The 17147-nt window shown below is 43.2% G+C and overlaps 1 protein-coding gene across 1 annotated transcript in view; it reads left to right on the top strand.

Moving 5' to 3' along the window:
- The window catches only part of POLR2F (RNA polymerase II, I and III subunit F), a 32726-nt gene that overhangs the window by 1196 nt on the left and 14383 nt on the right, over positions 1 to 17147 (top strand). The window contains exons 2-3 of the mRNA XM_069231343.1: positions 14264 to 14333; positions 16076 to 16206. Coding sequence (XP_069087444.1) covers positions 14264 to 14333; positions 16076 to 16206 — 201 coding nt within the window. The remainder of the gene's footprint in view (positions 1 to 14263; positions 14334 to 16075; positions 16207 to 17147) is intronic.

Genomic DNA, 17147 nt, shown 5'->3' with positions numbered 1-17147 from the left:
GTCCCGGGGCTTTTTATTTGTTGCATTTATCCTACCGTACAACTTTTGACTTTGAAATCCATGTTGCTTTCCACACCACCTTTATGTCAATAGACTATTTACGGTACCTTTCAAAATATAAACTACTCTGTTTCAAAATAGTATCTTTAAAGCGTTCTTCTCAAACAAGCCTCGGAATGATGGTATTTATTTTTTGGGCATTTTAGATGACATTAAATGTTGCCTATTGTATCCTTTGTAGCACTGTCTATTGACCCTCCCTCGTTCTTGCCTCTGAGAATTGTTTTCCATGTCTTGTGCCGACAACTGCATCCTCTTCCAGTTGTACCACAGCGTTGAGTTCTCGGCTTCTTGTCCCGCGGACCTCTAGAAAATGTTCTTTCCTGTCACATTTTTTTGCGCCTTTTATCGAATAACGTAAACAGATGGCTGTGTAATGGATGATTCAAGCTTCCACGTCAGTAGCATTGTTTGTTGTTGGTCCTTTTAACACGTTAAATAGATAAACACGCCATTTCTTGTTCTTTCCTAACTCCTGACATGCTTTATCCTCTCTCACCTTACTATGTATATTAATTCTAGAACCTTTTTGTATTAACTTTGGGTTTGACATTTTTCTTCTTTGTATCTAAGCGTTTCATTTTTTAGTATTGACCTGTTGCATTTTGACAGTTGTAATTTGCACACTTGTATCCGTTTATAACAGCATTTTACTTTTAATTGACCGCTGACTAGTTCATTAGTTATTGCCTCAAACTTATAGCTGCACATTGCTTCAAAATATTGTCAAACTCATCAATATTCCTCCTTTTACTCTTTTATCACGTACGTGTCTGATAATAACCAAAGTCATGTTTTCACAGTGTTGTTCTTCCCTTTGTATTGCTTCACCAGCCGCCTCTCTTGTCCACCACTTTTTGTGTAACTTAAATAGCCTCTGTACGGTTGTTCTAAATGTAGTCCTTTTCTGCCTGGTCTGACACCTGTTCCACTACTTTATCATAGATCATTTACCTGTACTCCTTGTGGGAGATATGCGGCACCCCGGTGACTGCAGGAAATTGAGACTATGAGAGTATAGCAACATCTTTGAAAAATGCCAGAATGAACATAAACTTCTAATGTCTCACAATAATAAAACATACCCTAGGCAAAACAGGTTGATGCATGTGTTGTCTGTCACATGCTGATCAGTTATTTTTTTCTCTACACTTTGTCTTAAAACTGTGAAGTGTTATTTTGTGTATATCAGTGTTTTTCCAATAAAGCTGCACTCAGGATTGCACTGACTGTGTCTATTAAGTGCTGCTTCTTCAGTCTAAATAATGGAAGTTGGTGGTCGCTGTGCCACTATATCTGCTTATCAAATACTTATAAATAAACAACATTCAAGGATTGCTGCTTTTGTTGAATCCTACTGGAGCTGGTTTTGTTGGTAATTCATCAGACAATGAGTGATTTTGACTTATCGGGGGAGGTCGAGGATGAGTCTGGCCGCTGCTTTCTGAATGGTCTGTAGTCTCATAAGGAGGCGTGTGGTGATTCTTGCATAGAGTGCATTGACGTAGTACAGGCGACTGACAAGAGTTTGAGTGACAGTGCATCTTGTGGAGACTGGGAGCCATTTGAAGATCTTTCTGAGCATGCACTGAGTGAGGAATCAGGCAGAAGAGTCTGCATTGATGCGGCATGACCCCCATGCCATGCTTTGGCTTCTGCGATGCAATCCCAGAATTGATTGCTCTCCAAGCCACCGACTAAGAACATTGCATCTTCCTCAGAGACCTCAACTTCCACCTCGACGACGCCAACACAGCCAGCCTCCTGACCTGCATTAACAACATCGGCCTCACCCAGCTAGTCACTGACCCCACGCAGAACACAGGACACCCGCTGGATCCTATCTTCACAGTCTGCAACAGAGTCAAGTACAGCTATTCCACGAGCTCACGTGGCCCGACCACGCAATCATCTACTTCACCATCACAGCAGCCCCCAGCGCCACCAACAGACAGCTCAGCACCTCACATCACAGCTGGAAAAAAAGTGTCCAAAAGCCTGTGGACCAATTACATCAACATCGTCCACCCCAACATCCCTACCAACCTCTCACAGGATGTCAACAATTTTGCCGCCTGGATCTCCGACTACACAGACAGTCGCCCCCATCAAACCCTCCAAACTCAAGAGATCCATCAAACATGTTAGATGGTATACCCCGGAATTGAGAACCACATAATGCACCTGCAAGCAACTGGAAAGGAAATGGTGTACCAGCAAAGAGACCATGGACCTGACCACCTTCAAGACATCCCTTAAACAGTATCATGGACTCCTGAACTAGATGAGAAGAAACGCCTTAGCTGACTCCATCAATGCCAGTGCCAACCACAGCAAAGAACCCTTCAGCAACCTCAGAGAGTTCTGTAACCCCCCCCACCCCCTCAGCGACGGAAAACATCACTCCCTGCCTAAACCTCTGCGATGCCCTGGCAGACTACTTCCACAACAAGATCTTCACCATCTACAAACACTTCGAACCCAAAAAGACCTAGCCAACATCCTCGACCTTCCTGCTCAATCCATCATCACTAATCTATATCATACAGAGACACAGTTGATTAGGAGTGTGGCTGGTATTCCACCGCTGCAATTTTTAATCCACTTGTACCCACGTCCTTCGAAGCTTACCTTTGTGGGCCTAACCAGAAGAAAGGACTGCAAAGAACGGAACTGTGTGCAAGTTGGAATGGAAAGATACATGCCTTGTTTACTGGGGAGCAAGGGAAAGAGGAGACAAACATTGTTCATTGGAGAGCTTGTCAGCTTTTACATCAGGTGGGAATTGGCTGTAGTGCATTTTTTTCTGTGCTGCCTATTGGTATGCCAATATTTGATGATGGTGACTACAAAAATACCATTAACACAGTTAATTGATGTTTGATCATTTCTTTTATCACACCGGATATCTCTGTTAAAACAATTAGTGTTTTGTATACTAACGTAACCTCTGTGTATCTTAAATTCTCTCCCAGTAGCTTCCAACCATGTTCTTTCAGGATATTTGGATACATGTCTTATGCATTTTGCTGTGTGGAAAGGAAGGTTCTGATGAGAATAAGAACTGAAATCATGTCTTGTCTATTGTACCTGTTCTCTCACTCCTCTGTGTGTGTCTTACCTAGACCTTGTTACTTAATCACACTATTGTTCCCTGTTAACGTAATGGGTTTCTGTTCTCTTCTGTCTCGTCCCTAAAACTATCCTGTTTTGTGCTCAGTTTCGAAGAACCGGACTTTGTGGTCCACCACTAGAGTATTCAAAAGGATATGGCCCCTATCTAAATTTTTAGTCAGCTCCAACACAGTTTCCGCAACTTTCTTACCCTTAAAAGTAATGCCAGAATTTTGCCTCTGATGCGCTCTTTGCAACCAAAACAAAGAGTTCTCTCAATGTATCTCCAAAAATCAGCAGAATGCTTCCTCTCTGATCGTTGTCGCAGATTGTGGAACATTGATAAACAATCAGGCATGGCTAAAAAAGGACTGCTCCCACTCCAAAAGGGTTGTGAGTATTTGATTTACATTATCTCGAAGTATGAGGTTCTGACCTATCTCAAGAGCTGCTGTGGGTTCATATAACAAAGTAAAATGCAGCCGAAGGGATAATTTAACCAAAACCTTAACACTACTTATACTCACAATAGACACGTGAATGGTTTCAAGTACACATCCAAATTGATTAAAGAATTCATCAACATATACTTATCCAAAATCAAGGGTACCCGTATAGAACATTTAATTCAAACACTTAAGCAGATATAAACACAGCAAGTTATTGTAGAACAATCTGTTAAAACATGTTTAGTAGTTTTTCCAAGATTAGAGGTGTAATTTTTTAAAAATATGCAACACTTAAATGTAGGAGAAAAGTCTTAGAATGTCCATAGGAATAAGATCAATATGTGCTAACCCAGTCTTGCAAGAAAAGTTTATTGTATCGATCACCCGTTCTTAAAGTTGTAGATAATTGAAAGCTTGTTTGCGGAACAACAACAAGAAGTGTAACACTTATCGATGTTTCGGTCTCTTTGTTAATAATAATTGAGACTATCTTTGCGACAGAATGCTTAGGGTAAGTACTGCTGACCCTGTTTTTTCTAAATAAGAGATACCATTTACATGTACACCTATCATTTATAAGATACCATTGCATATATATTGAATCAACACTGCAAACGTGAACAGCACGCATGTATGGGACAAATAGATGGTGCGGTGTACCCGCGATTAAAGGAACTTTGTAGAGGTAAAAACTGAAATGTCTCATGCAGAGCTGAAGACTGCCTAATAAAGATGATTGAGCAGGGATCTAACTGAGTAAAAAAGTATACATTTTTACACCCAAGAAGAAAAAAAATAAGGATTTGTCATGCTTACAAGAGTGATCTTTATATTTTCATATATGGAGATGAAAAGCGCCTAATAAAGTCGATGAAGCAGGCATCTGAATGTAGATTTTTTTTTTCATATTGGAAAGTAAGAGAAAGTCATAAACCCAGAAAAGCAACTCGTATCTCACCAATGTTTGTAGTTAGTTGGTTTTGGTTTTGTATTTTACATGACTTTGTAGATTATATACCGAGGGGAAAAATGTAAAATAAGCGTGGGAGCAGCTATATGCCATAGCCAGAGTCAGAAAGACTAACAGTCCGCTTACAGCGATTTAGAAAGTGGAGAGAATGCGGTAAAGAAACCACAGCAGCTAAACTCAGGTAACTAGCCAAAAAAGCGTACACCAGGAACAGCTGAGCAGGGCGCTTAAAAAAGTGCGTCTGAGAAACCCGCTTTCCCTTTGGCATCTAGACCAAGTATAACACTCACGTCTGTTGTGTCCCATTTATAATAATACAGTTGATTGATGGCCACTTTTCTTGCGCCCCCCAACGCCACCATGTGTGCGCTGCATTTAAAATACATCTGCATTTTTTACGCTAGTCCGGCACTTTGCAGGATTAGCGTAAAAAATTCTGACGCTAATCCTGCAAAGCACCCAGAGGCCCATTGTGAGCAAAGGAAGCCTCCTTTTGATGCCTGCTCTGAGCAAGCTTTAAAAGCGCCAAAAAATGGCACAAGGAAATCTCTTAGAATGCCTTGCGCCATTTTTTTGGCCCACCTTACGGGGGAACGCCCCCTTTGCATACATTATATCTGGTGCAGGCATAATGTAGCACAAAGTGCCGCAATGCATGCATTGCAGCACTTTGTGACTATAGTACTGCGTTTTTGGCTTTCTAACACCACAGCATAAAAAAATGATGCTAATGTGGCATTGGAATGGTGCAAGGGGCTCTTAACTATGCCCCTATGTATTCCCTGTGGAGTTCTATGGTACACCACAGTCATGAGGGTTGAGCACATGAGAGTACAAGTTAAGGCACCACACGGAAGATTACATCAATACAAGGTGACTTTTCCTTGGATCCCTTAAATGCAGTGAGGGCGGGGGCTTCCAGTTAACATTAAACATGCTGGAAATTGTAGTTTAATGTTTTCCATTATAGATATTTTGTAAAGTTCTTGCATTCTCACTGAAAAGATGAAACTACGGAACCCGGCATAATTTGTTTGTTGCCTGCAAAAAGGAGGCCTGCCTAAAGCTGTCCTCATGGCTTGAAGTTAGTTCACATCGTCTTTACTGTGTATGGAGGTGACCTGCGTAGTCTTGGAAGTACAGAGACTAGGTTCTTCCAGTAAGTCCTGGACTTACTGTAAAAGGTACTAATCGCTTTGCAATTTTTGTTTTCATTATCGGTGTGACCTAGAAGTCCTGCATGTTCATAGGGAAAATGAAATTACAAGTGGCTGCATGATGTCTCCTGAAAATAAATGACATAAAGCAAAGTTTGCTCTGTTTTTAATGGTGCCTGTCGCAGTTTTGTATACTGTCAACACAATAAATTGAGGATTAGCTGGATTGTGTTTGTTCTTCCTGGATTAGAGACTTGCCTGTCTGCTTCACCAACCCCCTGCAGCTCACGTGCTGCTCAGAATCCACCCTTCCTGTGATAGTGTGTTCAGGGTTGTTGGGGTGGGGGGCTTCTGCCATTCTTGAGGCAGTGAGTACAGTCTTCCCTAGTTAAGTGAGAGTTTGTATTGAGATTAGTATCAGTTTCATAGTCTCTTTATTTGCCAGAGGAAGGCTCTATGCTCCTCAGTGCTGACTTTAAGTACTTGCCCTCCCCTCCTCCACTTTGCCAGTTGGGACGGGACAGCTGAAGGTTACATACAAATCTGTTAGACAAAGATACTTGTGCAAAGATGTTTCTGCAGGCTTGTGTTTACTATGGCGTAAGCTTAAATAGAAGCTGGTAATGTGCACAACAACAATTTTTTTTGGGGGGGGGCTGGCGGAGGAGTTCAGCAACATCTGATTGTTGGCTAAACAAAGGCAGGCGATGGGCAAATAATGTAATACTTAGAATTTGGAGCCGGCAGTGTTATTCTCTTTGTCTAGGTGTGCACATAGACTGTGTGATGTATCCAGGCTTGTAGCCCTGCCCCCAGGTTAAAACTGTATGTTTCATGGAGAAGGAAAATCAGTCCATCAAACACTTGTAAAGCACGACTTATCACCCACAGGGTCTCAAGACGCTGTTGCTGCTCACTCGAAAAGCCAGGTCTTGAGATCCTTCCTGAACTACTTTCGAAGGTGGTTTGTCTGAGGTTGAGTGGGAGTGTGTTCCATGTCTGGGAAACACCATCATTGAGCTGTTTGCTTTGTGCCGCCTCTACCGAGTGGATGCTCCTAGTTGGACTGGTCTCCAACCCTTACCCCACTGCTAATTTCACCTGCGTTTCAATTGAACTTAACTTCTTTATTTACTTTTGCCTTCTAGTTCTTTTTTACTGTGTAACATCCTTGAACTACATGCTGCACTATTTGTGAGTGGAATGACTTTTATCATAAGGTTGCAGTGGTTCCCAACCTGTGATCCGAGGACCCCTGGGGGTCTACGTAGCCTTCTCAGCGGGTCCGCCACTGCTTAGAAAATTAAAAAATATTAACAGATTAGGTCCTAAACTTTCAGTAATGACTCAGTGGGTGATCCCTGGATTCCAATTATGATTCAGTGGGGGGCCCGGGTTCCAGTAATGGGAAAGTGGGGGTCTACAGAAGTCAAAAGGTTGGGAACCACTGGTATAATATTTTCCATTGTCCATTATTTAAAAAAATCTTTAATTTGAATTTGACTTACCATTGATTTCTTTTTTTCCTTGCCCCTTTAACTGTATAACCTATTTACTTGTATCTGCTTGTTATCTTCAGTAGCCATCTTTTTCAAGATTTTCTAGCTCTCACGTAGCCCGATTTTTCACTAACTTAAATCTGTACTGTCCCACTTTCTTGAGAGCTGATCACGAATCTCATATTGTTTGTTTTCCAAAGCGTTTGGTTTACAGCCAGATGTATTCACAGGGCTTTTGCCACATAGGCTGTCTATTGCAACCAGTCAGCAACCGAATATGATGAGTATATGTTGTAACTCTTCCACCATTTTAATCCAGCTTTTGTGCATCTCTTCTAAGGTTATTCAGTGTTTCCAGGGAGTGCTTTGGCCCTCGGGTTTTAAAGTACCGCCAAACTTGGGCAGTAGTTTAGACCAGTGGGTCCGAACCTGTGGTCCGGGGACCCCTGGGGGTCCGCGAAGCCTCCTCAGGGGGTCTGCAACTGCTCAGACAATTTAATAATTTCAACAGATTAGGTCCCCTGCTTTGCATAATGACTTAGTGGGGGGTCCCCGCATTCCAATAATGATTCAGTGGGGGGCCCCGGGTTCCAGTGTTGATAAAGTGGGGGTCCACAGAAGTCAAAAGCTTGGGAATCACTGGTTTAGACAAAAAGCGAATCAAAGTGCGGTTTCCTGGCTCTTGTGTTGCACACCATTCTGTACCAGATTGTAAGAAGGGAGGTCATTTGCAGTGCATTCAGTGCAAACTAAGTAGCATCTTAGATTACTTCCACATGGCTAACGGTACTCAAATGAAGTGGTGTGAGGCAGTGAGGGGCTGCTGCAAAGACTACACTACTGCAACTTCCACGTACAAACTGGTTTTACAGTCTCACGAAAAGTTCATGTGCGACAAGGCACAAAATCGTATTCTTCTCCACTTGGTAAGGCAACCAAACACGGCAAGGTCGAGTGTCAAGTTTTGCTCATTAGCACCAAGCCGAAAAAGATACTGTTGTCTGTTGCACGGCTCACTTGCCTTGACCTTTTTTTCACTGGTCTTTTTAGTCTCAAATATCCCAGTAGACGTAATAGGTTTAGGTCAGCATTGGTGGACAGTGTCCACATCTGAAGTGAAGAAATGATCCTGTTATTCGGTGTAGATGGTTCCTCCTTCCTTAGCCATAGAAACTTTTATTTTCTTGTTAATCGAAAGCCGTGCATTATTTCTTAGTTCTTTGCATATGTTCAAATGGCTTTTGAAAAGTTAATGAAAAAAGTATTCAAAAATATGTTTTCCTGCATGCCTATGTGCTATTGTGGGCTGCCGTTCCGATATCACAGTTGTGAAATGTAGGACCAGATGTATAAATCGTTTGCATGATTGTGAAGCTGGTAATGCAGTCATTAGGTTTGTGGTGGTGCCAGTAGTGCTCTGAATGATCATAACGTGGATTCAGAAATCTACATTTCAAGGAACTGGTTTCTAGACACCATGTTGCAAACCTGCGATAGGAAGTTTGACTGCTTCGTGACCAGTGGCATTATAGCATGCATTGTGCAGCAAGTGAAGTGGAAATTGTATTAAACAGTCCCTAGCCTCCTTGCTAGACATTGCCCAAGTGACATTCCTCCCCACTTCAGATGGAGCTTCTTTCCCATCACAACCATGTCTCTGATTCATTTCAGACAAGTGCAGTGAAAATACCCCATCGGTTAATGCGTATGCGTTCTTTATTGTTGTATTTTTAAACTAATTTTTAGGGTCGAGTCTGCGAGTGCATGTGCTAGCGCACGCGAGACTGTTATGTTCAGTACCGGACTTGGAGCCCGCCTGGTGTTCACCATTTGATGGTTTGTTTGGCACTCTTCTTTACAGCCTCATAATTCGTCAAGGCACGCCTGGCATCATTTCCGTTCCTCTGTGTGGAGCAGGGACCAAGCACTAATTGATGCACTTAATAGGTGCTCGTCCGCTGCTCCCGACTTAACGAGGTACCGTTTGTTGTTTTTAACTTCGAGTGCCCTGGAAACAGAAGGCGTATGACTGGCAAAAACGTGCCCAGCAGGCACAAAATTGCAAACTTTTATTTTTTTAAAGCTAACTTTATTTTATGTTGCCAAGTCGTCTTCTCTCAATTTCTTTTCATGTTTTATTTTTGCTCATGGGTGCCGTTGTTAACCCCTTCGCTGCCAGGCCTTTTCCCCTCCTGTGCCGAGCCATTTTTTGGCTATTTGGGGCAGTTCGCGCTTAGGCCCTCATAACTTTTTGTCCACATAAGCTATGCACTCCAAATTTGCGTCCTTTTTTTCCAACATTCTAGGGATTCTAGAGCTACTCAGTTTGTGGGTTTCCCTGGAGGAGACCATGAAATTAGCCAAAATACAGCAAAAAATCGTTTTTTTTTGTTTTTTTTCTTCAAAAAATGGGGGAAAAGGGCTGCAGAAGAAGACTTGTGTTTTTTTTCCCCTGAAAATTGCATCAACAAAGGGTTTGCGGTGCTAAAATCACCATCTCCCCAGCTTTCAGGAACAGGCAGACTTGAATCAGAAAACCACATTTTTCAACACAAGTTTGGCATTTTACTGGGACATACCCCATTTTTACTAAAAACATTTATGTGCTTTCAGCCTCCTTCCAGTTAGTGACAGAAATGGGTCTGAAACCAATGATGGATCCCAGAAAGCTAAACATTTCTGAAAAGTAGACAAAATTCTGAATTCAACAAGGGGTAATTTGTGTAGATCCTACGAGTGTTTCCTACAGAAAATAACAGCTGAAATAAAAGAATATTGAAATTGAGGTAAAAAAAACCAGCAGTTTTTCTCCTCGTTTTACTCTAACTTTTTCCTGGGATGTCATATTTTCATAAGCAATATACTGTTACGTCTGCTAGACTCTTCTAGTTGCGGGGATATATAGGGCTTGTAGGTTCATCAAGAACTCTAGGTACCCAGAGCCAATAAAGGAGATGCACCTTGCAAAGGGTTTTCATTGTATACTGGGCATACAGCAATTGATTTGGTGAAATATAAAAAGTGAGAAATAGGTATCAAGAAAACCTTTGTATTTTGAAAATGGGCACAAGATAAGGTGTTGACAAGCGGTGGTTATTTGCACATCTCTGAATTCCGGGGTGCCCATACTAGCATGTGAATTACAGGGCGTTTCTCAAATAGATGTCTTTTTTATACACTGTCTTACAGTTGGAAGGACAAAATGTAGAGAAAGACAAGGGGCAATAACACCTGTTTTGCTATTCTGTGTTCTCCTAAGTCTCCCAATAAAAATGGTACCGCACTTGCGTGGGTAGGCCTAATGCTTGTGACAGGAAACACAACATGGCACATCACATTTTTACATTGAAATCTGACATGTTTTTTGCAAAGTGCCTAGCTGTAGATTTTGGCCACTAGCTCAGCCGGCACCTAAGGAAACCTAGCAAACCTGCGCATTTTTGAAAACTAGACACCTAGGGGAATCCAAGATGGGGTGACTTGTGGGGCTCTCACCAAGATCTGTTACCCAGAACCCTTTGCAAACCTCAAAATGTGGCTTAAAAAACACTTTTTCCTCACGTTTCAGTGACAGAAAGTTCTGGAATCTGAGAGGACCCACAAATTCCCCCCCCCCCAGCGTTCCCTCAAGTCTCCCGATAAAAATGGTACCTCACTTTTGTGGGTAGGCTTACTGCTTGCGAAAGGAAATGCCCCAAAACACTATGTGAACACATCAAAATTATCAAATACTAAACTACCTGTTTTTGCGGGGGGGACCTGCATTTTTGGTCCTGGGCTCAGCAGCCATCTAGGGAGACCTACCAAACCCAGACATTTCTGAAAATTAGACACCTGAGGGAGTCCAGGGAGGTGTGACTTGCGTGGATCCCCCAATGTTTTCTTACCCAGAATCCTCAGCAAACCTAAACTTTTGCTAAAAAGTCACATTTTCCCCACATTTCTGTGTGGGATCACCGCACTGTGACTAATTTCATACCACATAACGTTCCCCTCAGTCTCCCGGTAAAAATGATACCTCACTTGTGTAGGTGGGCCAAGTGCTTGTGACAGGGAATAGCCAAAAACATGTTGAAATTGAGAGGGAACCAAAGCGGGTCCCAAAGGGCAGTTTGAAAAAAAAATTTTAGGCTGACAAGTGCAGCAGAATTTGTATCAGTATAGATGAGACAATGCTGGGTGGTAGGAATTTTGTGGATTCCTGCAGATTCCACAGGTTCCATCACAAAATTGTGGGGAAAATGTGTGATTTCCAGCAAAGTTGGAGGTTTGCAGGGCATTGTAGGTAAGAAAATTGTGCTGGGTGCATATGAAACACACCACCCTGGAATCACCCAGATGTATAGTTTTCAGATGTGTCTAGGTCTTGTGGATTTTTCTACATGGCAGCGTCCCAAAGTCCATAAAATGCAGCCCTCACCATTCCAAGTGGGACGATTTTGAGAACTAGCCAAGCTCTCATGGCCCAAATATAAAACCAAAACCCCAAATAGTCAAATGTCCTCTTGCTTGCTGTGTAATAAGATCTTTTAGTGTGCAGGGGAGAGCTGAAAGACTGTTACACCCTTCAGTTGGGGTGGGGGCATAACCAGGCCCATATTGATTGGTAGCCACCACCCCACTATTGTTTTTCTTTTTTTAAATTCCCTGGCATCTAGTAGACTTTCTGCCCCCACGGGGTGTGGATCAGGGGTAATTGCCTCATCTGCCCACTGGTGGGCAGAACCTCTTAGGCCCCATTTATTTGAGGTGGGCACCCCCTTATTTTGGAAAATAAAATCTTGCGTGGTCTCTGGTGGGCTTTCTGCCCCCCCCCCCCACTTGGGGGCAGATGGGCCTTCCAAAAATAGGCCGATATGGCCAACAATAATGTGCCCCCAGGGGGAGTGACCCTTACCCAAGGGGCTGCCCCCCTAAAGAAAACACACAAACCAATCCCCGGTGCTTAAGTGGTTTCTGACCCCTCCCTGGGGGCAGATCGGTCTAATAGAAATAGGCTGATCTGCCCCCAAGGGGAGCAGAAATGGCCTAAAATAAATTTGCCCCACAGGGGAACGACCCTTGCCTAAGGGGTCACTCCCCTTGTGTGAAATTGATGCAAAAAAATAAAGATCCCTGGTGTCTAGTGGTTTCTGCTAACAAAAATCGGCCAATCTGCGAAATGGTCTAAATATAATTTGCCCCCCAGGGGAGCGCCCCTTGCCCAAGGGATCGCTCCCCATATATAAAAAAACAAAAGTAAACATAAACAAAAACATATCCCTGGTGTCTAGGGGTTTCTGCCCCCCCACCCCCGGGGGCTGATTGGCCTAATTATAATAGGCCTATCTGCCCCCACGGAGGGCAGAAAAGGCCTAAAAATATTTTGCCCCCCGGGTGAGCGGCCTGTGCCCAAGGGGCCGCTCCCGTTATGCGCAAGTATATAAAAAATATTCCCTGGTGTCTAGTGGTTTCAATAAAAATAGGCTGATCTGCCTCCAAGGGGGACAGAAATGGCCTAAATGTAAATTGCCCCCTAGGGGAGCGACCCTTACCTGCTCCCAACCTCTAAAAAAAAAAAAAAAGGAAAAAAAAAAATGTTCCCTGGCCCCTAGAGGTTTCTACCCACCCTGGGGGCAGTAAAGGTCTTGAAAAAAAATTGACCCCCTGGGGAGCAACCCTTGTCCAAGGGGTTGATCCCCTTATGCCAATTTCCTTATTCCAAAAAATCCTTGGTGTCTAGTGGGCATTTCAGCAGCCTGATCACTTAACGATCCGGCTTCTGAGATGCTCTGAGAGACTTCAAAGGGAAGGAAATTCCTTTCCTTCCCTTTGAAGCCTCTCAGGACCCCATCACATGATCGGAAGAGAAATGCTTTACATTTCTCTTCCGGTCGTGCTGGAAGCTGAGCTTTCAGCGCGATGGGGAGGTGCTCTCTGATGGGGTCAGCGCGTGATCGTGCACTGATGTCATCAGACGACACAGGGGTTAGGGTGGTCCCCTTCCATCCCTGCCTTCGGGGGTGGGACGGAAGCCCACAGCTCATGTGTGAGGACGTAATGGTTATGTCCTCGGAATAGGAGCACTGTGCCGGTGGACATAACCATTATGTCCCTGGCACAGAAGAGGTTAAAAAATGACAATTAACTTGTTCGAAATATGCAAGACCTATTGCATTGCAAATGCTTGTTAATGTATTTATTTTGGTGCAGCAGCTTGACAGAACGTAACGTTATATCGCAGCACTCGCGACCATGGAGCAGCAGTTCTGATTATCGCCAATCCCTTCTCAGTAGCTGAAGATTTACAGTAGGAAGATCGGCGATTACTTGATCTATGTCAGCTTTTGGCCCTGGCAAACATCAGACTGCACTCAGTAGGGCCCTGTTCTTTTTGAAGACGGGAGTAATCCTGATGGTTTTCATGTTCAGATACGAAGGCCTTCTAGAAGCATGCTTACTAACTTGCTGCAGTATGTATCAGCGTTTAGCTTTTTTAAACTTTGTACATCTGGTGCTGGGGTACTTTGTGAAATGACAATGAGGCCACAGGCGATTTATGTGTTTGTTTATATATGGTGCAATATGTGTTTTTAGATCAAAATATGTATATATTGTGGATTTTGCAACAATGCTTGTTTTCATACATGGCTTGCCTTTATGCAAAAGCCATGCATACCAAAGTAAGCATTGACAATTCAAAAAGTTAGCAGCCAATGCCAGACTTATTAACTTTGCCTTTGCATGCTGGACTTGTATTCATGCCAGAAAGTGTGTATGTTCTGCGATTTTGGAGATTGCAAGTGGCAAATATGTTGCTGAAACGTTATTGCTCTTGACAGAAGAGAGTGGTATGAGGGCATAAGGAATTATTTAGGTAGAATTATGGGAGTGAGAAATAAAGGTAAATTATTAATTTATGGGCAGCAGCTTGGGGTGGAAGGAGGTGTGCCTTGAGGGCAAGTCATTGTCATTCTTTGTTCCTCTTAAATCTGCTCTGATTCGTATGGTAAAATTATTTTCCTCTGCTTGCAGCTTCGATGGTGATGATTTTGATGATGTTGAGGAGGATGAAGGTCTTGACGACTTGGACAATGCAGAGGAGGTTCGTTGTTAGATGCAGCTGATATTCGGCCACACTGGAAGTATTATATTTGCATTATAGAGCAGACATGAGTGAAAAAAAATTGCAAAAGATCAGAGGCACGCATAAATAACAATGCAATTTCATCCAAGTTTTAATTTCACGTTTAGCCTCTAGAATAGTGGTTCCCAACCTGTGGTCGGGTGACCCTGAGGGTCCGCGAAGCCTCCTCAGTGGGTCCGCAACTGCTTAGAAAATTAAATAATATTAACAGATTAGGCCCCTCGCTTTCAGTAATTACTTAGTGGGGGTCACCGGATTTCTTTAATTATTCAGCAGGGGTCCCCAGGTTCCAGTAATGATAAAGTGGGGGTCCACAGAAGATAAAAGGTTGGGAACCACTGCCCCAGAACTTCCACGTAAGCCCACCATTGCTTGGAAAATGTGATTTTAATGTTGCAAAAAGCTTTATAAAGAACATTCTTGGTAGTGAAACTATGCAGGCAACACAAACTGTTTTTCGTTAGACTCAGTAGAATGTTTCAGAAGTTTATTGTATTGCTAAAATTGCTTGCTTTATCTTCACCCCTCCATCTCCTAGTCTAGTTGGTGTTGCTACCTTTTCCTGCTCTGCACCACACTCTTGTCCCCCACACTCTTGTCCCCTCGTTGCTGCTTAGTCTTTTAAATCCCATCTCTTTTGCAGTTTTTGCAGTTAATCCCATCCTCCTTCTTATCTGCTTTCTGCCAAATAGTGGGCGTTTTCATTCACTTGTTATTCGGCAAACCATGTTGAAGCATTTCCTGACCTCCCTTCTTTTCCTCTGTGTTCAGCAGTCTCCCCTTAATAATATTTTATTCTGTCTTCTTTTTCACTTGTCTGCCCTCGTCCATCATGGCAGTCTCTACTCCTTGCCCACTGTGTAACTCTGTGAAGCTCCTGCACTCACTTTGCAATTGTGTTTTATTATCCCCCTCCTCAACTCCCCCTGGCACTTTTGGCACCTCCCTTTTTAGGGTTGAGTGTACAGGCGCTCGGTCCCTGTTGTAATCTCTCTATAATGACGCCCATGTCATGTCAGTCACTTTCATTGTTTCATGGACTTGCCTTTTAAAATCTTCTTGATCTCATCAGTGAAAGGCATGCATACGTCATGCCTTTTCTGGTGTTTAGCCATCCTCGAGCGCACCAGCCAACTACTGGAAACATACCAGGCTCCATATTTTCCACGCAGCGCGATCGCGCTCAGGTTTTTGGCTTTCAATTTCAGTGCGATTGGGCTGCGCTTTGCATAGCACGATCGCGCTCAGTTTTTTTTCTTTCACTTTGTGGTGCAAGAAAAGTCCGGTTAGGAGTTTACAACACTAATAGCTCTAACTCGAACAAACGCGAGACCCATTGCATTTCAAATGCATGTTCTCCACTTGCTGACAATACATGCCTATCTCTCCTTTGCATTTCCTAGTCTGCTTTTTGTGTGTATGCCTGCGCAGCAGTTTTTGTGCTCTCTTATTTTCCATTTCTGTACCCGTGGGAGCCCCTCTCCTCTCTTCTGCTGTCCTCCTCAGTTGTCTGCACTCCATGTTTTACTCGTTATGTCTGTCGCCCCACCTTTCTTGTCTGCACAAATAAAAAAAGCTGTGCTCACACCTGGTCATGATATAGGACTAGTCTTTCCACATGGCTCAAAAAGCTGGCTGGTGCTCACATTATACCCTTTATAGCTATTTTTCCCCAATGTTGTCTTCTTTCCTACACCCAGGAAGACCATGAGCGAGTAGAGATCCTACCCTCCGGAGAAGGGCAGCAGGCCAACCAAAAGCGAATCACAACCAACTACATGACCAAGTATGAGCGTGCCCGGGTTCTGGGAACACGTGCTCTTCAGATCGCGTAAGTGTCTTTTGCTTGGCACATGCCTCCTACAGTTTGCTCAAGTGTTGTGCTCCTTGGTGCCATTATTGAATGTATCCATGTCACGGGCATTTGTGTTTTACAGGCCGTTCAGTGCGGATTGTATATATTTCCTAATTGGTAATTAAGGAAACATCTTGCCTTTTTATTCCATTCGCACCAACCTCCTGTTGGTGGGGAATACCAGCGGCTGAGTAGACAGACATTTAGATAATGTGACCCTTTGCAAAGAGTGCTTTCATTGCTCCTTCCTTGTTGTAACAGAAACCACATGTTTCCTGGAGCAGAAGTGCTTCTTTAATTCAAGATATTGGTTGTTGCGTTGCTTTAGGGACTGTTGAGCATACAGAAGTTAGAGAATGGCAGCAGAGAAGCAGCACATAGTCTGAATTGTGTGCAATCCAGGTAATAGCGCAGCCTTACAACTCTTAAGTTACCCACAACACTTTAATCTGCTCCGATATGTTGCAGGATTAAGCTCCCCTATTGTTCCCTTGTACATGTGCTGCTTCTTGGCGATTGGCAGTGTGTGTTTGTGTGTAGGCAGGTGCTCTACATGTGCAATGTGTTTTCTTGTGCACCATGACTGCTAATGCTGAACTTGTACGTCTGAGCAATGCTTGTACTGAAGCAAAAGTCATCTCTGCCCTTGTAAACTTAATGGTCTGAGATCTATGCATAGCTACACTAACCATGCCACAGACTGTGACCTCTGCCCCTCTTTATTTATGTACTTACTAATCTCAACTCACTGAAATGGCATGAAACACAGGATTTCATGAATGCAAAATTAAACTGGCATCAAAAACGTGCTGCTAGCAAACTATTTTTTCACCAGAGCTCTGCAGAATAGTACATAATGAGCAATGTGACAAAGTTGAGGCTGGCGAGCATTGCGGAGTTGGGTGCCATAGACCTTG

This window comes from Pleurodeles waltl, chromosome 4_2 (assembly GCF_031143425.1).
Source record: "Pleurodeles waltl isolate 20211129_DDA chromosome 4_2, aPleWal1.hap1.20221129, whole genome shotgun sequence".
NCBI lineage: Eukaryota > Metazoa > Chordata > Amphibia > Caudata > Salamandridae > Pleurodeles > Pleurodeles waltl.
Note: the sequence above shows the minus strand (reverse complement) of the source record. Positions and strands in the feature narration are given on the sequence as shown.